The 27488-nt window shown below is 40.5% G+C and overlaps 1 protein-coding gene across 1 annotated transcript in view; it reads left to right on the top strand.

The window, feature by feature from the left end:
• The window catches only part of LOC132384988 (meiosis-specific coiled-coil domain-containing protein MEIOC-like), an 89617-nt gene that overhangs the window by 43518 nt on the left and 18611 nt on the right, over positions 1–27488 (top strand). Inside the window, exons 3-4 of the mRNA XM_059956712.1 lie at positions 16299–16403; positions 24007–25879. Of these exons, the coding sequence (XP_059812695.1) occupies positions 16299–16403; positions 24007–25879 (1978 nt within the window). The remainder of the gene's footprint in view (positions 1–16298; positions 16404–24006; positions 25880–27488) is intronic.

Genomic DNA, 27488 nt, shown 5'->3' with positions numbered 1-27488 from the left:
TGGTAGAAAACTCCCTTAGCAGATAAAATGGACGACATTTGACCACTAGATGTTCCAGGTCAGATGAGCAGGACTGACAGAACTGCCATGTCTCTACATCTGAGTTAATCAGAAAGGATACTCCACCTACTTGACCTTTAAAAGACTCAGATGTCCTGTCTTTGTGGTGAATGGTAAAGCCTTTGGGCTACAACACTGCATCAGAATGGCGGGGAATAGCCATCCTTCCATGAAGTGAAGTACACATCAGTCCCTGATGTCCTTCTGGTACAGCAATCTTGCCCTGAGGTCTTCAGTTTTATTTTCTACAGACTATATTTGCCAGCTGGGGCAGGGGATCTGAGGGCTATGTTTCAATCGTCCCTGCAGACTGGCTCGTCTTCTGCACTTCCATTTCCTTAAAGGGAAACTGCAATCATGTCCTGTGTCTGCTGTCCGGGGTCCACCAATTTTTGAGGATTGATAGATTTTTTTTTTAATTGTCTTAAAATGAAGCTTATTGAAGTACCCATGGCTGTGATTGGATTTCAGCTGTAGTAGTCCAAAACAAGAATATTTGATGATTCCCATTGGAGTTGCATGTGACGAGTCGCCACTTAATGGCACCATCTTTGATCACTGTACACTGAAAGTGGTTATGCAAGTGGATAAGATGGTAACAAAGGAATATGGCATGCTTGCCTTCATTGGGACGGGTACTGATTAAAAGAGTAAGGAAGTCGCACTGTAGCTATATAAAGCTTTAGCTAGACTGCACTTGGAATTTTGTATGCAGTTGTATGCAGTATAATTGTCCAAATATAGGAAGGATGTGGAGACTGTGGAATGGTGCAGAAGAGGTTTACCAGGATACTGCCTGGATTAGAAGGTATGTGTGATAGTTAGAAATGTTAGATATACTTGGGTTGCTTTCCCCGAAATGTCAAGAGGCTGATTGGAGGCCTGATGGAGGTCTTTTATACAATGAGGGGCATAGATGGGGTAGACAGTCAAAATTTTCTCCCAAGCATGGAAATGTCAAATACCAGAGGACATTCTTCTAAGTTGAGGTTGAGTTGACGGGGGGTGTGGAGTTTAAAGATGACATGTGGTTTTTGCACAGTATGATAGGTGCTTGGAATGGGATACTAGGAAAAGGAGTGAATGTAAGCAGTTTGGAGTTTAAAAAGGCTTTTAGAGTTGCACATAAATGCAAAGGGAATGAGGAGATGGATGATACACCAGAAGAGAACATTCAGCATAAATTGATATCAAGATCAGCATGACATCGTAGGCTGTACTGATCTATAGTTGACAGCTGGAAAAAGTGGAGAGATAAGGTGGAGACAGCTTCTGGAAAGTGATAATTGAGAACAAAGCCAGTAGTGCTGGAATTTGATAAGTAAAGAAAGTGAAGGGAGCCATGAGGGAAGAGGGCAGATGAGGAAGGAAGATGTGGGCAAAATATATGGGTCATAGGTGGATGGAACCAGGTGGGGGTGAAGATAGGTGGTGGCTAGAAAGGTGTGGGGGGAGTGGTTTTGGCAATAAAAGTGGGAGGACTAGAGGTAGATTCTCCAGATAGATCAAAGGGGAAAAATGAACACTGGAGGTAAAATGTTACTGAAGTAGAGAAACCAAGTGTTCATGCATGTTCTTTCTTTTTACCCCTGACCTTGAACATGATGTTTTCTGCAGCTACAATACATGCAACTGAGATCAAGAGTTCAAAGCTTGTCCCTCACCAGCAAATGATATGTGGGTATTATTGGGGACCTCTCCAAGTATTGACAGGCCACCCAGGTACTAAGGTCAAGCTATTTCACATCTATCAACAGTAGAGTAGCTGCTGTTAGTGAATGCAGGACTTTGCTGAAGACTGTGCTAACCAATTTCACATCTCAGTGCTGCGTGCACAATGCTGAATGACCACACCCCATCTAACCTCCCCAACACCATCATCCTCTCCATACAGCAGTAGATGATTGATTGCTTTGTGCTAGTGTTGCCCAAATTTATCATATTCTCAGCGCAGCAGAGAGTACCAGTGACAAGAGCAGCAGTTTGCACCAGGTTCCCAGCACAACAGTTCAGCTTTTCTGTCTAAATAGAGCTTTATTGACTCCCATTTATTGCTGATTTCATGAGCACTCTTTCATATGAGAATATTTCTCAAGAACTAGGTAAGTTATCACTGTACTTCAGAGCCCATGTCCTTCAAAGTCAAATGCAGTCTTTGGGTCCTAAGGTTTTTTGGCTTTCAGTTTTATTAACTTCTGCAGTGCTCCACGTTTTACTTGTGCTAGTTTCTTTCAGTTCCTCCTTTGATACACCTGTTGCTCCATATTTAACAAGTAAACCAAAGGAGGAACAAAAAGAAATTTTTTTCTCTCTTTGACACAATATTTCCTGATTGGGATGCTGTTCATTTTTATGTGGGGGGGGGGAGGAGATTTTGTGTCTCTGAGCATCTTTGATATTCATGTTTTTGTGGCTACTTGGAGAATACAAATTTCAAGTTGCATTTGGATACATGATTTGATAATAAATTAACCTTTGAACCTTTCTATCCAATAAAATTTCTCCTTTCTCAATCTATGAGGTTCCACAAATATGATCTTAACTTTTATTTCCCTTGTCCTCAAGTTTTAGGATTTTTAAAAATTCTTTACTTTTAAAGGAATTTGCCAAACACTATCAATACTATTCCTTGAATAACTTTATACTATTCCTCTGTTCCATAACTGCTTTTTTCAGAATCACTTAAATTCGGTTAAAAAAAACTTTCATTTTCTCTTAAGTCACTGATATCAGCTTTACATCAGTTTAGTATTTTTATCCATTTTTCTCTGATGACTTTACATTGTTAACCATAGATTTTAGACTATAAGACCATAAGATATAGGAGCAGACTTTCATTCTGCATGACCATTCACTTCCTGACACTGTATTCCATATGCCTCTTCTTTGCCCATTCTCTCAATCTATCCAAGTCCTTTTGTAGCTTATCTACTTTCTCAAAACTACCTGACTCTCCACCTATCTTATTGTCCCAACACTTGGCAACAAAGCCATAAAGTCTATCATTCAAGTTATTGACATATAATGTAAAGAAGCGGTCCCAACACGGACCCCTGTGGAACACCACTAGTCACTGGCAGCCAATGAGAAAAAGCTCCCTTTATTCATACTCTTTGCCTACTGCCAATCAAACACTGCTTTATCTATGCTAGAATCTTTCCTGTAATACCATGGGGTCTTAGCTTGCTAAGCAACCTCATTTGTGGCACCTTGCCAAAGGCTTTCTGAAAATCCAAGTATACAACATCAACCAATTCTTTGTCTATCCTGTTTGTTATTTCTTCAAAGAAATCCAACATATTTGTCAGATCAGACAAGACTTTCCCTTGAGGACCCCATTCTGACTTTGGCCTATTTTAGCATGTGCTTCCAAGTACCCTAAAACCACATCCTTAACCATCAACTGCAACATCTTCCCAACCATTGAGGTTAGACTAACTGACCCATAGTTTCCTTTCTCCTGCCTCTCCCTTCTTGAAGAGTGGAGTGACATGTGTAATTTTCCATTCCTCCAGAATCAATTCATTCTTGAAAGATCATTACTAATGCCACCACTATCTCTTCAGCCACCTCCTTCAGAACCCTGTGGTGTGTACCATCTGGTCCAGGTGAGTTATCTACCTTCAGTTTCCTAAGAACCCTCTCCCTAGTAATGACAACTTCACACACTTCTGCCCCCTGACATTTTTGAATTTCTGGCAAACTGCTAGTGTCTTTCACAGTGAAGGCTGATGTAAAATACTTATTCAGTTTGACTGCCATTTCCTTATCTCTCATTACTACCTCTTCAGCATCATTTTCCAGCGGTCTGATATCTATTCTTGCCTCTCTTTTACACTTTATATATCTGAAGAAACTTTAAGTATCATCTTAAATATTGGTTAGCTTACCTTTGTATTCCATCTTTTCCTTAATGACTTTTTTAGTTGCCATCTGTTGGTTTTTCAAAGCTTCCCAGTCCTTTAATTTCCCACTAATTCTTGCTGTATTATATGCCCTCTCTTTGGCTTTTATGTTGGCTTTGACTTCTCTTGTCAGCCACGGTTGCGTCATTCTACCTTCAGAATATACCCTGTGCATTCCAAATTGCTCCCAGAAATTCCAGCCATTGCTGCTTTGTCATCATCCCTTACAGTGTTCTTTTCCTATTGATTTTGACCAGATCCTCTCTCATGGCTCTGTGATTGCCTTTACTCCACTGTAACACCGATACATCAGACTTTAGTTTCTCCTTCTCAAATTGCAGGGTGAATTCAATCACATTATGATCACTTGCCCCTAAGGCTTCTTTTACTTTAAGTGCTCTAATCAATTCCACTTCATTGCATAATACCCAATCTAGAATAGTTGATTCCCCAAGTGGGCCCAACCATGAGTTGCTCTTAAAAAGTCATCTATCTTGTAGGCATTCCAGAAATTTTCTCTTGGGATCCAACAACAACCTGATTTTCCCAATCTACCTGCATATTGAAATCCCCCATGACTATTGTAACATTGCCCTTTTGGCATGCATTTTCTATCTGCTGTTGTAATTTGTAGATCACATCTTTACTGCTATTTGGGTGTCTGTATATAACTGCCATCAGGGTCTTTTTACCCTTGCCGTTCCTTAATTCTACCCACAATGATTAAACACCTTCCAACCCTATGTCACCTCTCTAATGATTTGATTTGGTTTTTTTAAACCGGTGGAGCCACAACACCCTATCTGGCCATCTGCTTGTCCTTACAATACAATGTGTATCCTTGGACATTAAGCTGCCAGCTATAATCTTCTTTACAGCCATGACTCAGTGATGTCTAGAACATCATACCTGCCAATCTGTAACTGCTACAAGTTCATCTACTTCATTCTGTATACTGTGCGCATTCAAATATAACATCAATCCTGTATTCACCCTTTTTGATTTTGTCTGCCTTTTACATTGCATCTCATCCCGCTGACTGCAATTTTGCATGATCATCAGCCTCTCCTTGCTAGCAGTCTCACTATGCATTGCCTCTGTTTATAAATCAACTACTTTATCCTCAGCACTATCATTCCAGTTCCCTGTCAAATTCAATTAAATCCTCCCAAACCTAGCAAACCTGCCTGCAAGGGTGTTCATCCCCCTCTAATTTAGGTTTAACTCATTCTTTTTATACAGGTCATACCTTCCCCAGAAGAAATCCCAATCTGAACCCCTGCCCCTGCACCATTTCCTCAGCCACACATTCAGCTGCCAAATCATTCTATTCCTATCTTCACTGGCACGCGGCACAAGTAGCAATCCAGAGATTACTACCCTGGAGGTAGTGTTTTTCAGCTTTCTACCTAGCTCTTGTAATATGGGGTCAATTCATCCAACTTTGTATCTCAACTACAATCTTATTTCCTTCAAGACGTGTTGATAAATTTATACTGCAAAATCATTCTCATTAAAGACTTATATTAAATCTTACAATATTACAATTCTCAGTGTTTCAGAGCCATGATTAAACATGTCTGATTGGGATATGGGTATATGTAATCTCTTGTAATATCTTTGCTGAAAATGTTTTGTAAGAACTAGTATTTATTTCTAAAGAAAAGTATTTCATGATGCTTGCTTTAACATGTGAATTCCTTTTAGGTACCTCAATATGAAGAAAATGTTGATTCGCATCAGTCCTACACTACGTCTGTGTCAACCACTCCTGATTCTTCATTGTTTTATGTTCCTTGGTCAACATCTGGAGACGACTATAAGCTCCTTGCTGGATCACAGAGTAATCCTAACCAGTATGTGGATTATCTGTTTTTTTTAATTGGGTGAAATCAATGCAAAATTAATGTTCAAGCAACCCCCACATTGTGAGAAGTGTGAGAAGGGATCTCATCTGTGCATGTATCAAGAAACAGAAGATGGGGGTGGGGTATTATTTTTCACAATTTCTGAGAATGAATCATACTCCCAATCCCAGATTATTGGATTCTGTATAGGTGATTTTTTAACCATAATCATGGGGGTCACTTTTATAAGTAATGCCATATTTTGAGAACTGTCAATTATTGCCCTGATGATATCAGAAGGAATTACTTTGCTAAGGCTATTATGAGAAAGTGAGTCTAACTTCAATCCCATATCTGTGGTCATTTCCTTTTAACAATGAGAAATTAATAACTTAAAAATGAGAAGTATTTTAATCATATATATTAGAGAGAGAGAGAAATTGAAGGTAAGTAGGCAGCTAACCAAAATTTAAATTAATAGGTACACAATAAAAAGAATTAACTGTCATAACAAATCACAGCCATCATAGTGTGTATGAGGGAACTAATGGCTAAAGTCAAAATGACAAGACCCCACAATCACAGAATAGAGACTTATAGTAAGCAATTATGAGTAAGTTAGGAATGGTATAATCAACACTTTTTTTCTTTCATGAGTTTGGTGCAAGCTGGGTTTGTTCCCTTTTTCTGGAGAGTGCAACTACACTTTTGGGGTGGATGGCCTAGAGTTGCCTGTCAGGTCTAGAAACGGGTAGTGAAAAACCAGATAAATGACCAGATAAAAAAGGAGAGACTAAGTGAGGTAGTTCTCTTTTGGAAGAGGACAGCGAGGCTTTGAGAGAAAGTGCGGCGGCGGCCATTTTCAAATTGTCCAGTTGCATCTCAGATCAGAGTTCTGAGAGGCGGGACTGCGCAGGCGCGTGAGGAGGCCTGGGAAGGAGGGAAGATATAAAAAGAACGCAGCCTTAAGAAGCGGGCAGCTTCGTTTGCGGGCAGCGGAGTGCACCAGGAGCAGAGTGTAGGGCTTGGGCTCAGAGGTCTTAGGTGGAAGAGGGCACAGTAGGCTTATCTTTTAGTTCTTGTTATTTTTCAGTTTTTCGAGAAGTATGAGTGTGAGGGCAGCTTGTTGTTCTCGGTGTCAGATGTGGGAGGTCCTGGAGTCTCCGAGCCTCCCGGACGTCCACATCTGCGCCAGGTGCACCGAACTGCAGCTCCTGAGGGACCGAGTTAGGGAACTAGAGCTGCAGCTCGATGACCTTCGCCTGGTCAGGGAGAGTGAGGAGGTGATAGAGAGGAGTTACAGGCAGGTGGTCGCTCCGGTGCCACGGGAGGCAGATAGGTGGGTCACGGTCAGGAAGGGGAAGAGGCAGGTACTAGAGAGTACCCTGGTGGGTGTACCCCTTGACAATAAGTACTCATGTTTGAGTATTGTTGGGGGGTACAGCCTTCCTGGTGGAAGTGACAGTGGCCGGGCCTCCGGCACAGAGGACGGCCCTGTAGCTCAGATGGGTAGGAATAGAAGAAAGAGGACCATAGTAATAGGGGACTCGATAGTCAGGGGTTCAGACAGGCAGTTCTGTGGAGGTGATCGGGAGTCCCAGATGGTAATTTGCCTCCCTGGTGCCAGGGTTCGGGACGTTTCTGATCGTGTCCAAGATATCCTGAAGTGGGAGGGTGAGAAGCCAGAGGTCATGGTACATGTAGGTACCAATGACATAGGTAGGAAAGGGGAAGAGGTCCTGAAACGAGAGTATAGGGAGTTAGGAAGGCAGTTAAGAAGAAGGACCGCAAAGGTAGTAATCTCGGGATTACTGCCTGTGCCACGCGACAGTGAGAGTAGGAATAGAATTAGGTGGAGGATGAATGTGTGGCTGTGGGATTGGAGCAGGGGGCAGGGATTCAAGTTTCTGGATCATTGGGACCTCTTCTGGGGCAGGCGTGACCTGTTCAAGAAGGACGGGTTACACTTGAATCCTGGGGGGACCAATATCCAAGCGGGGAGGTTTGCCAGGGCTACAGGGCAGACTTTAAACTAGTAAGATGGGGGGAGGGGCGGGAATAAATTTGAGGAAACCATGGGAGAGGAGGTTAGTTCACCAGTAGAGCAAGTAAATAGACAGTGTGTGAGGGAGGAAAGGCAGGTGATGGAGAAGGGATGCGCTCAGCCCGAAGATGTAGGGGAGAATAAAGAAAAGGATAATAAATTTGAATGCATTGTTAGGGATGAAAAGAGAGGAGGGGGTGGAGAGTATCTTAAATGTATCTATTTTAATGCTAGGAGCATTGTAAGAAAGGTGGATGAACTTAAAGCGTGGATTGATACCTGGAATTATGATGTTGTAGCTATTAGTGAAACATGGTTGCAGGAAGGGTGTGATTGGCAACTAAATATTCCTGGATTTAGTTGCTTCAGGTGTGATAGAGTAGGAGGGGGCAGAGGAGGAGGTGTAGCATTGCTTGTCTGAGAAAATCTTATGGCGGTGCTTTGAAAGGACAGATTAGCGAGCTCCTCTAGGGAGGCTATTTGGGTGGAATTGAGGAATGGGAAGGGTGTAGTAACACTGATAGTTGTGTATTATAGGCCACCTAATGGGGAGCGTGAGTTGAAAGAGCAAATGTGTAAGGAAATAGCAGATATTTGTAGTAAACACAAGGTGGTGATTGTGGGAGATTTTAAATTTCCACACGTAGACTGGGAAGCTCATTCTGTAAAAGGGCTGGATGGTTTAGAGTTTGAAATGTGTGCAGGTTAGTTTTTTGCAACAATACATAGAAGTACCGACTGGAGATGGGGCAGTGTTGGATCTCCTGTTAGGGAATGCGATAGGTCAGCTGACAGATGTATGTGTTGGGGAGCACTTTGGGTCCAGTGATCACAATAGCATTAGCTTCAATATAATGATGGAGAAGGACAGGACAGGACCTAGAGTTGAGATTTTTGATTGGAGAAAGGCTAACTTTGAGGAGATGCGAAGGGATTTAGAGAGAGTGGATTGGGTCAAGTTGTTTTATGGGAAGGATGTAATAGAGAAATGGAGGTCATTTAAGGGTGAAATTATGAGGGTACAGAATCTTTATGTTCCTGTTAGGGTGAAAGGAAAGGTTAAAGGTTTGTCAGCACCATGGTTTTCAAGGGATATTAGACATTTGGTTCAGAAAAAGAGGGATGTCTACAATAGATATAGGCAGCATGGAGTAAAGGAATTGCATGAGGAATATAAAGAATGTAAAAGGAATCTTAAGAAAGAGATTAGAAAAGCTAAAAGAAGATACGAGGTTGGTTTGGCAAATAAGGTGAAAGTAAATCCGAAAGGTTTCTACAGTTATATTAAAAGCAAGAGGATAGTGAGGGATAAAATTGGCCCCTTAGAGAATCAGAGTGGTCAGCTATGTGTGGAGCCGAGGGAGATGGGAGAGATTTTGAACAATTTCTTCTCTTCGGTATTCACTAAGGAGAAGGATATTGAATTGTGTAAGGTGTGGGAAACAAGTAAGGAAGTTATGGAACCTATGACAATTAAAGAGGTGGAAGTACTGGCGCTTTTAAGAAATTTAAAAGTGGATAAATCTCCGGGTCCTGACAGGATATTCCCCAGGACCTTGAGGGAAGTTTGTGTAGAAATAGCAGGAGCTCTGACGGAGATCTTTAAGATGTCATTAGAAACGGAGATTGTGCCGGAGGATTGGCGTATTGCTCATGTGGTTCCATTGTTTAAAAAGGGTTCTAGAAGGAAGCCTAGCAATTATAGACCTGTCAGTTTGACATCAGTGGTAGGTAAATTAATGGAAAGTATTCTTAGAGATAGTATTAATAATTATCTGGATAGACGGGATCTGATTAGGAGTAGCCAGCATGGATTTGTGCGTGGAAGGTCATGTTTGACAAACCTTATTGAATTTTTTGAAGAAGTTACGTGGAATGTTGACGAGGGTAAGGCAGTGGATGTAGTCTATATGGACTTCAGCAAAGCCTTTGACAAAGTTCCACATGGAAGGTTAGTTAAGAAGGTTCAGTCGTTAGGTATTAATGCTGGAGTAATAAAATGGATTCAACAGTGGCTAGATGGGAGATGCCAGAGAGTAGTGGTGGATAATTGTTTATCGGGATGGAGGCCGGTGACTAGCGGGGTGCCTCAGGGATCTGTTTTGGGCCCAATGTTGTTTGTAATATACATAAATGATCTGGATGATGGGGTGGTAAATTGGATTAGTAAGTATGCCGATGATACTAAGGTAGGAGGTGTTGTGGATAATGAGGTGGGTTTTCAAAGCTTGCAGGGAGATTTATGCCGGTTAGAAGAATGGGCTGAACGTTGACAGATGGAGTTTAATGCTGAGAAGTGTGAGGTTCTACATTTTGGCAGGAATAATCCAAATAGAACATACAGGGTAAATGGTAGGGCATTGAGGAATGCAGTGGAACAGAGAGATCTAGGAATTAAAGTGCATAGTTCCCTGAAGGTGGAGTCTCATGTAGATAGGGTGGTGAAGAAGGCTTTTGCAACGCTGGCCTTTATAAATCAGAGCATTGAGTACAGAAGTTGGGATGTAATGTTAAAATTGTACAAGACATTGGTAAGGCCAAATTTAGAATATTGTGTGCAGTTCTGGTCACCGAATTATAGGAAAGATATCAATAAATTAGAGAGAGTGCAGAGACAATTTACTAGGGTGTTACCTGGGTTTCAGCACTTAAGTTACAGAGAAAGGTTGAACAAGTTAGGTCTTTATTCATTGGAGCGTAGAAGATTGAGCGGGGATTTGATCGAGGTATTTAAAATTTTGAGAGGGATAGATAGAGTTGACGTGAATAGGCTGTTTCCATTGAGAGTAGGGGAGATTCAAACGAGAGGACATGATTTGAGAGTTAGGGGGCAGAAGTTTAAGGGTTTAAGAAACACGAGGGGGTATTTCTTTACTCGGAGAGTGATAGCTGTGTGGAATGAACTTCCTGTAGAAGTAGTAGAGGCCAGTTCAGTTGTGTCATTTAAGGTAAAATTGGATAGGTATATGGACAGGAAAGGAGTGGAGGGTTATGGGCTGAGTGCGGGTAGGTGGGACTAGGTGAGATTAAGAGTTCGGCACGGACTAGGAGGGCCGAGATGGCCTGTTTCCGTGCTGTGATTGTTATATGGTTATAAACCAGATACGGCTTTCATGCAAACTTGCAGTTCAAGTCAAGTCACTTTTATTGTCATTTCAACCATAACCACTGGTATAGTACACAGTAAAAATGGAACAACATTCCTCCAGGACCATGGTGCTACATGAAACAACACAAAACTACACTAGACTACGTAGAGCAACACAAAACTACATTAGACTTCAGACCTACAGGAGATTACATAAAGTGCACAAAACAGTGCAAGACAGTAGAATAATTAATAAACAAGACAATAGGCACAATAAAGGGCAAATTACAATATAATAAATGATGCAAATGTAAACAATGTTTTAGCAGGAATTGAGAAAGAAATAAGCAAAAATTGCAATGGGAGTAGAGTGGTGTTCAGTTGAGTGTGTGTGTGTGTGTGTGTGTGTATGTCAGACTAGACTCTGGGAATTGAGGAGTTTAATGGCTTGGGGTAAGAAACTGTTACACAGTCTGGTCGTGAGAGCTCGAATGCTTCAGTACCTTTTGCCAGACGGCAGAAGGGAGAAGAGTTTGTATGAGGGGTGCGTGGGGTCCTTCACAGTGCTCTTAGCTTTGCGGATGCAGCGTGTGGTGTATATGTCTGTAATGGCGGGAAGAGAGACCTTGATGATCTTTTCAGCTGACCTCACTATCCGCTGCAGGGTCTTACGATCCGAGACGGTGCAATTTCTGAACCAGGCAGTAATGCAGCTGCTCAGGATACTCTCAATACATCCTCTGTGGAATGTGATGATGATGGGGGTTGGGAGATGGACTTTTCTCAGCCTTCGCAGAAAGTAGAGACGCTGCTGGGCTTTCTTTGCTATGGAGCTGGTGTTGAGAGACCAGATGAGATTCTCCGCCAGGTGAACACCAAGAAATTTGGTGTTCTTAACAATCTCTACGGAGGAGCTGTCGATGTTCAGTGGAAAGTGGTCGCTCCGTGCTCTCCTGAAGTCAACAACCATCTCTTTTGTTTTGTTCACATTCAGATACAGGTTGTTGGCTCTGCACCAGTCCGTTAGCCACTGCACCTTTTGTAAGCTGACTTGTCGTTCTTACAGATGAGGCCCACCACAGTCTTGTCATCGGTGAACTTGATGATGTAATTCGAGCTGTGTATTGCTGCACAGTCATGGGTCAGCAGAGTGAACAGCAGTGCCCTCAGGGCCCCCATGCTCAGTGTTATGATATTGGAGATGCTGTTCCCAATCTGGACTGCCTGAGGTCTCCCAGTCAGGAAGTCCAGAATCCAGTTGCAGAGGGAGGTGTTCCTTTATTTCTACTTGATCCTTGCTTTAGCAATGCAAACAATCAAGGTGCAAACTTCAGTTGACAAGGATGGTACACTCATTTTCCAACATTGACTTTAGTAGGGTGGGGACCAAAAGACACTGACTAACACAAAAGGATGTAGTGCCAGCTCAGAGAGGTTGGTGAATGCTTGTTAATGGCTGATGACTCGTCTGAATGAGATGTATAGAAGAGATGAATGAAAACAGAAAATAGAGAAATAAAAGTTGGGGATAGAAAGTGTTGGAACTGAGAAAGAAACTGGAGAAGGAAAACACGACATATATATTGGCCAGTTCTGCAACGTGGGAAAAGTTGCTTACCTGCAATTGTTGAATTCAGTGTTGAGTCTTGAGGGCCACAATGTGCCTCAACAGATGACAAGATGCTCGTTTCCACAGATGCTGCCCGACCTGCTGAGTTCCTCCAATGTGTTGTAAGTGTTGCTTTGACCACAGCATCTGCAGTGTACTTTGTGTTTAAGATACTGTTAGCGTGTTTGTGTTGGGTTTCTTTGGAACAGTATAGGAGGGCTTGGAGGTAGAGAATTAAAGTACTAGGCCTCCATGCAGACTGAATAATAATGAATTTATGTTTTCACTTTGAGTACGTTTAAGTTACCTTTTAAGTACTCGTGTTTGGTCATAGAAGATGGAGGCTATTTATGAAAAGATGCTTCTCTGACTGGAGATCTGTGATTACCTGTGTTCTGTAGGGATTGGTGCTGGATCCTCTGTGATAAAAATGATGTGGATGAAAATGTAGATGGGCTGATTAAGTTTTCAGCTGAGACAAAAATTGGTGGAGTTGTGGATAATGAGGATTGCTGTCAAAGGATTTAGTAGATCTATTGGAGATATGGCAGATGGAGTTGAAACCCCCTTTTACTGGGCTCTGGAAATGCAGCTCATTAGCCCCTCGCTAACAGCCACTGGAGTCCTTGGCAAGAAACTCGCCTTTCTCAGGCGTCATATGTCTAGGGTATATATGACCTTGGTCCTACCAAATCCCGGAGGTTGGGATGTCTTGTCCACCCAAACCCCAGTTTGTGTGAACGTTGTGTGATTTACTGCCCCAACAATTGCCCGTCAACAAGAAATAACAGATCATACATTGAAGAAATATATTTAAGAATGTTAACTTAAGCAAACAGTCAAGGAAGGCAAGCAAGAAAAACAAACAAAAAGGGCCCATTACTCTTGCAGTTAAATGTGCACATAAGTTGGAACTCATCTTGAACTTGTCTGTCACTCATGGAAAAGCAAGTAGATGGGAGAGGGGGTAAAGAAGGCATTCAGCATGCTTGCCTTCTAAGTATAAAAGTCAGGAAACCACATTTCAGCTGTATAAAATGTTAGTTAGGCCACATTATGGAGTATTGTGTGCCGTGTTTATTGCCACATTATGGGACTGATAATGGAGGCTTTAGAGAGGGTGCAAAAAAAGGTCTACCTGGATGTTCCCTGGATCAGAGAGTATTAGCTATAAAGAGAGGTTGGACAAACTTGGATTGCTTCCTTGAGAGTGTCAGAACTGTCGATGGTCTTTTTCATTATACACCTGCTCAGGACCAAGAAACTGATTGTAGACTGAGGGAAACCAGAGGTCCATGAGTCAGTAATCATCAGAGGATCGGAGTTGGAGAATCAGTAACTTTAAATTCCTGTGTGTCACCATTTCAGAGGACTTGTCCTGGACCCATGATATAAATATTATTGTGAAGAAGCACGGCAGTGCCTCTACTTCCTCAGGAATCTGCAGAGGTTTGGCATGTCATCTATAAATGTGTAGTGAAATTGTGCTGTCTGGTTACATTACAGCCTGGTATGAGAACACCAATGCCTTTGAACGGAAAATCCTGCAAAAGGTAGTGGATTCGGCCCAGTACATCATGGGTAAAACCCTTCCAACTATTGAGCACATCTACACGAAATGTTGCCGTAGAAAAATGGCATCAATCATCAAAGATTCTCACCACCTAGGCCATACTCTTTTCTCACTGCTGCCATCAGATAGAAAGTACAGGTGTCTCAAGACTCTCACCGCTAGGTTCAAAAACACTTACTATCCCTCAACCATCAGGGTCTTGAACAAAAGGGGATAGCTAGACTCGTTTAAGGATTTTGTTATATTGTTATTTCACTTTTGTTATTTATTGCAATTTATTTATATCTGCATTTGCAGTTTGTTTGCAGCTAACAGTTCCTGACCTTTATAGTTTAGTTACTATAGATTTGCTAAGTATGCCCGCAGAAAAAGAATCTCGAGGTTGGGTGTGGTGATGTATGTACTCTGATAACAAATTTTACTTTGAACTTAAACATGAAAGGGGATTTCACTGAAATTTTTAAATAGAAAAGTGTCTGGTGCTTATTTTTAAAAGTTGTGCTTTCAGTGTTAATTATGTAATATAAAAGTTACACATACAGAACTTGTAGACAAAGAAGTAAAAGCATTTTTTTCTTATTTTCACAGCATGTCATCTTCTGGAGCATGTAGTGGATAATGTGGAGCTAATTTTTTTTTTGGAAGAGCAAGCCCCAAGTAGACCAAGCCTAAATAATTGTTAGCCATATTTGAGGTGCTGAGAACAAATTGGAGCACATAAATCTGTCTTTAGTATTTGAAGATTAAATTTCCCTTATTCTTCCAGACTTGGCTGAAGATTTATTTTTTGCCATCTATCAGCTGAGGACTGGGTGAATGCTGCAATTTTTTTCTTTGGATGGTTCAAAAGTAGGAAATGCAGTGGATTCAGGTTAATTGGGCCATTGGTTAATCGGGGCAGCTGTTTATTTGGGACACCTTTCAAAGAACAAAAACTAATCAAGAAAATAGTCAGGATTCCCTTCATTTATTTGGGATACTGTGCTCCTTAATTGGGACAGGAGATTGTTGACAAGCAGTTTCTAATTAGCATCAGTCGCATGCATTTCTGAGGCTGTTAGACACTACACCATGCAAAGAGCAAATGATTTTTAAATAGCATCAGTTGCATGTGTTTGTGTCCAAAATGTAGTGATTTTTCTCTTGTTTATGATTGGACTACTACACTGCAAAGTCTCTTGCAGTGATGCTTACCCTGAAGAAGTTTAAATCTTCCCTTCGCATTTTGTGTGTGTTGATTTTTGTCACTGATAGTTGGCAAGAAATAAGCAGTAAGATAATTCAGAACTGTTGCTTGCCATGGTTTCATGTTTTCAGGCTTAGAGATGCCAGAAACAGGCCGGAGTGAAAATGAAACTATTTCACTAGTTCAAGTTAAGAACTATGAAGTATTTGAAGGTATCAACAATCACCTTGAATGTTTCAATGAAAATTAAGATTTGGTGGATGCAATTGTTGATAGCATTGTTTGAAGGCAGTTCATTATCTGCACTGATTTTGTTTATTTACACAATCAAAAGAACATGGCAGTGTACACCGGATTAATTCCTCTGTCAATAACTATTAAGAACTATAGACAGTTTTGTAGTGCTGTGGAAGATTTGGTAGTGTTCTAATTTGTTCTGAATTTCCATTTAAATAAATTTTTACTCAGTTAACTAGTAGTCTTGTCTTTTTAAAATCTTTTTAACCATTTCCGTGAAACTTTGGCTAATTGGGGCAGCTGTTTAATTGAGCCAAAATATACTGGTCCTGATATATCCCAATTAAGTGGAATCCACTGTATATTTTAATTGAAAGAAAAATAAGTTAATATTTTGGACCTATGTATAATGGCCTTGGGAACATAAAACAATTTAATATAATTTAGCAGCACATAAATTCAGTGTAATTCAATGGTTTAATCCTGCTAGTTTATTTAAATATTTAAATAAAACAAAATGTTTTGAAAAATGCTCTTTCAAAACATTTTGTGTTATAATTGGTGGGACTACTGAGCAAATGTAGATTTCAGCGGATGTGCTCCTTGTGATGTTTAATCTCAAAATCCGTGGTATCTAATTTAACACCTACCTATCTTAGCTATATCATATTGCTACCATTTATTCTGACTTGAGGAAGTTAGGACAATAGTAAAAATATTGATATTTTTGGATTTTATTTCCTGGATAGGTCACAGGATGAAATGAATGAATTTGGGAGTGCTGCAGACTTGTATAGACTTGTTTCCAACATTCTGGAAGAACCTGATGAGTCACAGTCGTTATTTGTTGAAGGGTAAGTTTATGCATAAGAAATCTATGGTAAAACCAAATAAATATCTGAGGATGGAGCATCTTTAACTAGAAATTGGATCAGTTAGCACTATAAGCACAGCAAAATTAAACATTTTGTTTTTCCACATAAAATCGCAAAACCACAGTTATTCTCCAGAAATTGCATAGTTTGGATACTTGAGTGTGATGCATGATAGCACATGTCCAAATATTGGTCTCATAGCTCACAAAGACAGTGCCTTGAGCAATGTTGTTCGTAGAATATTTGTGGGACAAATTGGTCTGCACATTTCAACTTATAACTTTATTGACCATTCAGTGAATCACTTTCATAGCGCCTCATTCATTGCATATGCTTGATTTTGTGTAGGCATGCATGTGCACCTCTTCAGTCTGCCGCATAACGGTCTGGAATCTGTCTCATGATTCAAGGTTGCTGCTTTTTATCATAGTGATTTGAATGCATTGCCATTTGTACACTTGATGGCTCATCTATGGGTGCTTTGGAGCTCTCATTGCATGTAATTAACCAACTGGAGCTGCAAGGCAGAGAACCTTGAAGAATAAGAAGTGCTGGTTTTGCAGGCCCCACTCACCACTCCTAAACAAATTTATAGAGAACTATTGTCCTATCTCCAGTTCTTTGAAAATCAGTGTACCCAGATGTTACGGTTTTTAAATGAATAACCAGAGGTTGTGAACTTTTTGTGGATAGAGCTTGGCACTGTGAACTCTGAACATTATATGCTGCAGCAATCAATTATGGAATGCTTCCCAGTTTGTTGCACATCACAGCATTCAGACTTTGAGTATTTCCTGTTCAACGAGTGAGGGAACTTAATACCCTCTTCTTCTCATGAAGGTGTAGTCTATGGACATGAAAATGACAGGTTGCATCCTCAACATCAGCCTTTGGATTTCAATAACACAGGTGCCTTGGCAAGAGGTGAGCACCTTTTGGCACCTCAAACCTTGTCTGAAGAGAAACTTGCACAATGTTGACAATACCTACTGGTAGATTCCACTGAGGGATGGAGCATACCTTGATCACTAATACGGTGTGAACGAAGAAACAGATTTTTGTAGAGCATTCTTTCTTTAAGGATTCTCTGCCTTAAGCTATTAGCCACTCAGGAACACCAGATACATCGTCCACAGCTATTCTCATCAAGATTCTTTTTAGTATACTATGAATGTTACAATCATATGGATTAATGAAAGTTCTCACATTTCAGTCAATGCTACTTTGTATCATTTGAGAAATCAATTAGATTGTTTCTATCCACACAACTGGTGAAGGCAGGAAATATTTAATATGTTCTAAGCTACATCACTCAACAGACCACAGCTGGGTAGCTAACTCTTTGGCTGTCCTGACGAAGGGTCTCAGCCCAAAACGTCGACAGTGCTTCTTATAGATGCTGCCTGACCTGCTGTGTTCCACCAGCATTTTGTGTGTGTTACTTAATTGTGGTGTTGAGTCTAAAGGAACCCCATATAAGGTGACTTAGAGACTTTGAAAGTTGGACCAGTGCATTAGAATAGTGCTTTCCTGCCAAGTAAACTTTATTGTTCCCTTAACACGTTTATTTCAATCTGAGCCAGTTTCAAAAGTGTCTTTTAATTTGCTGGCTTCAAAGACATGGATCTTGAGTATTGAGAATCATATCTCTTCTCGTTGCAGTCCTGCCCCCCCTCAAAACAAAAGACATAATGAAAATGCATGATGCAGCTATAAAGAAACTTGCTACTTGACAGTAGATTAAGCTGCTGTCAAAGCATCTAGACGTGCCAGCACATGATCAATTTCCACATAGCAGTGGGTGTTCTCACTTGTCTGAACTTTACACTTGTAGAATAAAAATCCACTCCTGGATGACAGTGCTCCAATGAAATTTCTCTTGTTGCAGAAAGCTCTTTGATGACAAAAGCATTGATTGGAGTGGCTTAACATTTTATCGTGGCACATGACTTGGCATAGTCTCTACCTGTGCCTCTGGTTGCTGCATAGTAAAAGTACATCAGGAGACATGGAAGTATATTAACCTTTTACTGGGGAAATAATCTGCCCTGTTTGAAAATGAATTCTTTAATATCATCTTGGATTCTATAATGCAGTCTGTATAATGTGCTAGTTATCCTGATGCCAACTGTTTCACTAGGTGATGCATGACTTTAAAGCGCCTCTCAAGTGCTTTGATGCTAGTAAATGAGCTGGTATTTTGTAGTACAGTCGGCCCTCCTTATCCGTGGATTCCGCATGCACGAATTCAACCAACCGCGAATCGCAAAAACCTGGAAGTGCTCTTCCATCACTTGTTGTTTGAGCATGTGCAGACTTATTTTTTCTTGTCATTATTCCCTAAACAATGCATTATAACAACCATTTTACATAGCATTTACATTGTATTAGGTATTACAAGTAATCTAGAGATGATTTAAAGTATACGGGAGGATGTACGTGGGTTATTGTGGATCAGGATTGAAAAAAATCGGAAGTTCTCTTACTAAGTAAGTTGGAACAGGTACATCCGGTATTAGTTAGCGTCAGTTAGTCAAACGTTTGCCTTAGTGTATAGTATATGTTTTACCTTTCTATGCATATAAAACACTTAAGAACGTATGTTTCAGTGCCGGGCTCGGGAACGGAAGTTCTCGGGACTCGGGACAGATTGTCCCCAAACAAGCTCTCCACCGTGCCGGGTTGATGTGGAGGATCAAAAACCCAAAACCCAATAATTAAACCACTGCGTTGCTTATATCATGTACCCCCGTGACCAGGTTACCAAACCAGCAGAAATGGAATAATATGTTAGAGTCTGGTATTACTGTAACTAATAATGTTTATTAGTAAACTACGTAATACAGTACTACAAAATGCAAATATATATGAAACAGGTTAGCAATTATATATACAGAAGGGTGGAAATAGGAATCAAAACCAAGCTCTTTCAAAGTCTAGGGGTAAATGAACAGTCTCACGATGATGCAGAGTTCAGTTCAGTTTAGTTTAGGTCGAGGTAGTTGCTGGTGTACCGTTGGGGGAAGAGAGAGAGGTGATGCAGTTGCCGTCAAACCTTCCATTGTCTTCTTGTCCTATTGTATTCACTGACTGTGACCCCTCCGTACCAGCGCGACCGTTCTTCACCTGTCACCCAGGTGAGGGTAGACACACAAACAAGCCCCCACTGGTCTGCCTTCACACACTGTGAGCTTCTGATTGATTCTCCCGAATTGATCCTCCAAACCCCCACCTTCACGTGGGTGCACAACTCTCTTTCAGTGTCCTGTGGTGTATCTGCTTGCGTCTCAGCAGACTTGCTTTTTATCTCCCCTGACGGGGTACCGGCTGTCCATCAGCTGTCCATCACCTGGTACCGCCTTGCTGTTTCAGCAGGAATCCACCCAAGCAGGCAAAGAAAGTGTCCTTGGAGCAAAGTAAATAATTAGCGAAGAAACCATAATACTAAATCATATCTCTCTCTCTCTCCCTCTCCCTCTCCCTCTCCCTCTCTCCCTCTCCCTCTCTCCCTCTCCCTCTCTCCCTCTCTCCCTCTCCCTCTCATCAGCATCTGCAGCAGGATGCCTCCCCCCCCTTCTCTCTCTCTCTCGTTAGCAGCATCGTTTACAGGGGGGTCAACTCTGGACCCCATCTCAGCCTGGTTTGCTCATCACACATCACACCCCCACCCTTTAAAGAATTTTTACGGGAGGGAGGTAAAAATTCAATATTAATGCATGTCTAATATCATACATAAGTAGTCATTAACCAACAGAGTAACACAGGTATAATTTCAAATCTAACACCTAGATAAACAATCAGCAATTACATTGTCAGTCCCCTTTTGTTGTATCTTTACATCAAATTCTTGTAACAAGAGACTCCAACTCAGCAACTGTCTATTCTTATCCTTCATGTTAGTCAAAAAATACCAATGGATTGTGATCAGTATAAACTATTAGTGGCTTCTGTGCCAGACAGATGTAAACCTCAAAATGCTGTAACGCCAGAATAAGTGACAGTAATTCTTTTTCTACAGTGGAATAATTTCTCTAGTGCACATTAAACTTCCTAGAGAAATAAGCCACTGGGTGTTCAATTTCGTCCTTATCTTTCTGCAGCAACACTGCCCCTGCAGCCTCGTCACTAGCATCCATTGCTAGGGAGAACGGTTTTGAAAAGTTAGGTGCTTTTTAACACAGAATGGTAACACAATATAGTTTTCAGCCTCTCGAAGGCTTGTTGGCAAGGGTCACTCCACACAAATTTTTCATTCTTTTGCAAGAGCTTGGTAAGAGGGAGGGCAATATCCGCAAAAGTTTTACAAAACTTCCAATAGTACCCCAGCATTCCCAGAAACCTCAGAGCTCTCTTATCAGTCAGGAAGGAAACTTCAGAAATAGCCTGCACTTTAGCCTGTGCAGGAGCTAGCTGCCCCTGTCCTACCACATACCCCAAGTATGTGACTGTAGCGTGGCCGAATTCACTTTTGACGAGGTTCATTGTGAGGTTGGCTTCAGACAGCCATTTAAACAGTTCCTCCACAGCTGCAATGTGCTCGTCCCACGTATCACTCCAGACCATTAAGTCATCAATATAAGCCCCTGTGTTCTTTAACCCTCTAATCACTGAGTCAATCATCCTTTGAAATGTCCCTGGAGCATTTTTCATTCCAAAAGTCAAGACATTATACTCATATAACCCTGATGCTGAAATTTCTCGAGCCCTGTCAGTTAAAGGAACACACCAGTACCCTTTTAGTAAGCCAATCTTCATGATGTACCTAGCCTTCCCCACTCTATCAATGCAATCATCCACCCTTGGGATAGGATAAGCATCAGTCTTTGTGATGGCATTTACTTTCTTGTAATCTGTACAGAATCTTACACTACCATCAGGCTTCGGAACAACCACACATGGAGATGCCCAGTCCGAAGTAGATCACCTGATAATACCTGTAGCTAACATATGTTCAATTTCTTTTTCCACTAGCTTGCTCTTTTCTAAATTCATCCTATAGGGGTGTTGCTTAATAAGCTGGGCTGCATTAACAATAACATCATGTACTGCGACCGTACATCTCTGAGGAACATCTGGACAGAAATCTGTATGCCGGTTAATTAGTTTTGTCAGCTGTTCCCTCTGCTCAGACTTCAAATGACAGACCTTATAGCAAAGTTGGTCAAAACAACAGTTCTCTAGTGGACACTATATTTATCTTTTCAAAGTCCTCTTGCCCCTCATTAGCAGTTTCCACAGCCTCATTTGTTTTTGTGATAGCACTGACTGGTGCTTCCTTAGGGTCATGATAAGCTTTTAGCATATTGATATGGATTAAATTGAGTTGGTTTGTGCCAATTAGGGGTTTCAATAACATAATTCAAAGAGTCTATTGTCTTAATTACCTTGTAGGGACCTTGGAATCTCGCCTGTAGGGGGTTGGTCACCAAGGGAAATAAAACTAGGACCTTATCACCAACCTGAAATGCCTGTTTTCATGCTCGTTTATCATACCACTGCTTCATTTTGACTTGGGAGTCTTGGAGATTTTTCTTTGCAAGGTCGAATATCTTACTAAGCCTCTCACAGAATTTTAAAACATAGTCAATCACATCGACCATTTCTCTCTAAGTAAGGTCAGAGGTCCCTTGCATAGTTCACAGGGGGGTCAACTCTGGACCCCATCTCAGCCTGTTTTGCTCATCACACATCACACTTAGTAATAATTGTAGCTTTCATCAGGGCAGAGCCTTTCTCACTTTATCCTTTAAAATTGTTCTGATCGTTGACCGATGTAGCCTAATGCTTTTCCAATGACCGATGGCATTTCACCTCTTTCCAATTGCTTTATTTCCACTTTATTTTCAATTGTGTTTGTGATTATTGTCGCAAACAGAAACACTGTGGATTCAGATCTCTACCGCCAGGTCTTAATGTCTACCGCACTGAGCCAGGTTAAATAATGTCTGGGGTTCCGCTGGGTCCTAAGGTCCACCGCATTTGAAACAGGTTGCATAAGGGACTTGAGCATCCGCAAATTTTGGTATCCGTGAGGGGTCCTGGAACCAATCCCCCGCGGATAAGGAGGGCCGACTGTACCTTATGGAGTGATGTTCTTGTTAAGCTGTGTGTCCTACGTCCTGATGCATTTGTGCATTCAAAAAAAAAAGCATGGAAGTGAATGTGGTGCTTTTAGGTGATTAACATGCATGCATATAAATAGAACATTAATTACTGTAAGAGAAGGATGTATAGTAAAGGTTTAGAAAATACTAGCATGTCTCAGATAGCTGACTTGTCCTTGACCTCGCTGTATGCTATGGTTTGAATGCTAATGTTATCCATTATGAGGTAGGCCACTTCTAACTTGATAAATCTTTGTTTGTGGAAGATTCTGTCTTGCTTGTATTTTAAGCATTTATTACATCAACGCGTTGGAGCTACACTTGAGGCAACAGTTCAAATATTCTTCTCATCTTCATCTTGGATCTGAGTAGCATTCTGACAAACCTGGCAAGATGATGTGACTTCTCCATTCTCATTTCAGGATGTTGATGTTGCTGTCTATGAAATGGACAAGTGAGGGTGCTCCCTTCCCTCCCATGTCTCCCTTACAGCTATTTGATTAGAAAATACAGCAGCACACAATTATCGTTTCTTTGGCTTTTTGGAGAGTAACTATTAAGGGCTGAATTCCTGATATTAAATGGCAGGGTAAAGAGCTGCAGCTATGCTGAATTCAAATCATTAGTGTTGGGATTAATACAGTTTGCTATTTAAAATAGGATAACAATTCCATACTTTTTCTGAGGTGCACTTGTACTGGCAAATTAAACATGCTGAGCAGGATTAGCACATCTTTTTCAGAGTGATGCACATTCTAGGCATTGATGCTTTTTGTTTTCTGCACTCTTACATCCAATTCACAAGAATTGTTGAGCTAAGTGTCTTGCCTTTGTATAGCAAAGTGATCATGTAATACAAGGATGCAGAGATTCAATTTGCTGTACCATCTTATCCCAAACCTAAACAAAATATAGTGAGAAATCTATTGACCTGTGCTGGTACAAATTTGAACTCTCAAAACTCCTAGTTTCCAGTGTTGGCAAGAGCTGGTGATGTCATTTTCTACAGAAAATGTCATTTTCTGCTCTTCCCACTGTACTCCTGGCTGCTCCTGCACTGTACTGGTGCTCCTTATAGAATTCAGCCATAAAGCATGCTTCTCAGCATGGGAAGTTTGCCCATCAAGTCTATATCTGACTCACATGTATGGGGAAAACCAGCTGCCAGAAGAGAGTTATGTCAATTTTTAGATTTAATTAAGTTGGTGTAAGTAATTGTAAGTTTAAAACAAACATTCATTTTAGCAGACTCCCTAGTGATTCTGTGTATCATTGACATTCACAAATATTCATAGCTAGTAAGACAAGGCTTCACCAGCTATCCAAGCTATTCTGTGATTGTAAGGTTATATTTGGGGCCATGGGCAAGTAGTCAACATTCTTGGGAGATTGGAAAATCAGCCTGAAAAATGCATAATGTCTGTTGAGAATTGTTATATTCACATCTAATGTTCCCTAAAATCCATCTTTTGTTTTAGAAATGCATCTTCTAACTTGTTAAGATCAGTATGGTCTTCAACAACTAGCAGATTTACAGAACATCTTGATCACTCGTCTGAGCCTGACAAGCCTGTAGATGCATCATATTCACAACCTGTTTTTAATGTAAACGAATTCATAGAAACTTCTGACAAACAGCAGTACCAGCAGGATAATCATTTAGTCTCTCAGCAAAATATAAACATGGAAGATGTTTTACGATTTGATGGCTTTTCTCTCACAGAGCCATGGCTGTTGCCTTCAAAAGAAGACACTTCAGTCACTGATACCACCAAGCTGAACTTTCAAGAGTTCCCTGATGTGAAGAATTGTGCTAAACTTCAAGTAGGATTATCAGTTAGAGAACCAGGAACAGAGAACCACATGTATGGCAGAGATGGTGGAGACTTTAAAGAAATTGATCATGCTTCCAATCCAACATCTACAGAGCTGCTTCCTTTCCTTCAGAATTCGAGAAACAATTACATCAATAGCAGCAATGGGTACATGGAACAATTACATGACAATAGGTTTCAAAACAAATTTGTGAACTTTAATATGACAGATGGAAAATCTGCTTCTAATTGTACACCAGAAGTATCAGTAATAGAAATGTATACGTGTGCTGGAGTCACCAAAGGAAATCAATCACAAAAAGGGTTTGATGAATTAAACTTTGATCAACATACCTTAAAATATTGTACAAAATCTGCATCAAATTTGAGCGATGAACAACTTTCAAAGGAAGTGGGATTAGGTAGTGATTTGGGACAAAAGTGCATTTCAGAATCTGGAAAAAATCCTCTCATATTTTGTCCAATTAGAAGCGACTTTGAGAAGACCTTTGAAGAGCAACAATATTCTAACTATGATTATTTTTCACAGCAGTCTGAATATGTTCAGCCGTTAAATGCATTACCAGTGTGTGTATATTCTGGAGAGTCTTACCAAGAAGGGCAATCCTGGACAAACTTGGCTACTTCTAGTTCGGAAACTAATACTTCTGCTTCATTTGGGAACCCAGATAGTTCAGTAGACCTTGAGAATCAGACATCTGTCTCTAAAACATCTACTCACCCCTACTACCTAGCTTCTCATCAGTTTCCCATGCCTTTTCCTCAAAATAATGCTTATTTCCAGAGGTCTACAGGAATTTATTATCAGGATAACTACACCAAGGTGCCCAGTACTCAATTCACCTATAATATAGAAAGGGCTGAGCCAGGTGCACATATTGAAGGACAGAACAAAGCTAGTGGAGAAATGTATTTTGAATCACCCATTGAGAAAATTTGTCAAAATGGAAAGCAAGCAAATGAAAATTCATCTCAGCAATATGTTGCAAATAAATATCCCAGCTATCAAACTAAACAGCAAAGTTGCCATGATTTGAATGAGGACATGAAAAAAAACGATGAATTTTCACAAAATATGTACAGTGATTTTCTAAGTGCTCAGTCTTATTATAGTAATCACAACTCTCAACAAGGAGCTCAAGACACCAACAATGTAGCAAGTTATATAACTCATTCTTCAGCTGGTTTTTCAAGTCCCTTTATGATGTGTGACTATAGGCAGAACCATATTTCCCAATTTGGTCTACTTGGTGTTGCTTCAGGAAGTAATCTTCAGCTTGGTCACCCTGTAGTCTCATTCATGGATCGCACTGACTTAATTCCTTATGGAGAGTTTAGTTATCCCTATCCTTATCACACTAATATGTTTTATGGAAATGTTCCTCCTTATGGATTTGTACCAGCTTGTGAATTTCCAAGACCTATGAAAAATCGTAGCAGTTCAGCCAGTGAACTTCATATTCGATTAGAAGAGTGCTATGATCAATGGAGGGCTTTGGAAAAAGAACGAAGAAAGGTAAATAAGTCTGTTGAAATTGTTAAATATTAACTTTTATTTCAAGAACCCTAGGAGCATCTTAAGCTTAAATATTCTTGTTTTATTAATAAAATACTATACTGTCTATTTCTTCAGTGAAACAGAGAATTTTATTTTCAGCATTGAAATTTTCCCCATTTTGTTTGTTCCAGGTGATTAGAAATTAGGACTATCTCAGCTTATGTTTATTTAAAATAGAGTTTGAGAGTTAATCAGGAGCCCAAGAAACTTGATGATTTAAGTCTGAAAATCTTGTCTGAAAATAATGATGAAAATCTTAAGGATTCAGATTTTGTATAAACATGAAAATCAAGTCCTTTTCATTGACCTTGATAGTAACAGAAGAGGAAGGAAAAACAATTTTGGAAATGTGGAAAGCCTTGAAGTGGTTACCAGTGGCAGCAGTGATTAATTGATATTTTTGTCTATATTTCTCAACCAAGGTATTTGCTGACTATTGGTAGATATCTTCAGCTTTGGACTCCTATTGGGGATCTCAGAGCCATTGTGAAATCTAAGATTTTGACGTATGAACCCAATTAAAATTTATGGATGAGAAAACATCATCCAACCTTTATCTGAGGACAGTTTAAACTAATTTGGTAAGGGGATGGGAAATTTGAGCGATAGGGCTGAGGATCGGGCAGTTATTATGAATGATCTTTCAAGAATCACTAGGTTCTGGAATGGTTCTCAGAAGGTTGGAAAATTGCAAATGTCACTCATTTAGAAGGGAGGAAGAACAGAGGAAATAATAGGCCAGTTAGTCTGGCCTTAGTAGTTGGGAAGATGTTTGAGTTGATTATCAAGAATGGGATTTTGGGGTACTTGAAGGCACATGTTGGAATTCTTTGAAGAAATAACAAGCAGGATAGGCAAAAGAGAATTGGTTGATGTAGTGTACTTGGATTTTCAGAAGGCCTTTGACAAGGTGCCACATGAGCTCAGCTTTACTGACATTGGTTAGGTCTGTTACTTCATTCCCAAATTCAGCTATGTGCTCATTGAATCAGAATGGGGTTTAATATCACTGGCATATGTCATGAGATTTGTTAAGTTTGTAGCAACAGTACAATGTGATACCTTATAGATGGGAAAAAATTGAATTACACTAAGTGTGTATGTGTTGTATATATGATTTATATCACAAAAAACAGAAATAAAGAAGTAGTGAGGTAGTGTTCATGAGTTCAATGGCCATTCAGAAATCAGATGACAAAGGGGAAGAAGCAGTGCTTGAATCACTGAGTGTGCGCCTTCAGGCTCCTGTACCTCCTTTCTGATGGTAGCAATGAGAGCAAGGCATGATCTGGGTGATGGGGGTCCTTAATGATGGATGCCGCCTTTTTGAAGCAGCACTCCTTGAAGATGTCCTGGATATGCGGAGGCTAGAGCCCATGATAGAGCTGACTAATTTTACAACCCTCTGCTGCTTTCTTCGATCCTGTGCAGTAGCCCCCCTTACCAGACAGTGATGCAGCCAGTTCGATTGCTCTCCATGGTACATCTGTAGAAATTTGTGAGTGTCTTTGGTGACATACGAAATCTCCTCAAACTTACAATAAAATATAGACATTGTCTTGCTGCC

The sequence above is a fragment of the Hypanus sabinus genome, chromosome X1, assembly GCF_030144855.1.
Source record: "Hypanus sabinus isolate sHypSab1 chromosome X1, sHypSab1.hap1, whole genome shotgun sequence".
NCBI classification, from domain to species: domain Eukaryota; kingdom Metazoa; phylum Chordata; class Chondrichthyes; order Myliobatiformes; family Dasyatidae; genus Hypanus; species Hypanus sabinus.
Note: the sequence above shows the minus strand (reverse complement) of the source record. Positions and strands in the feature narration are given on the sequence as shown.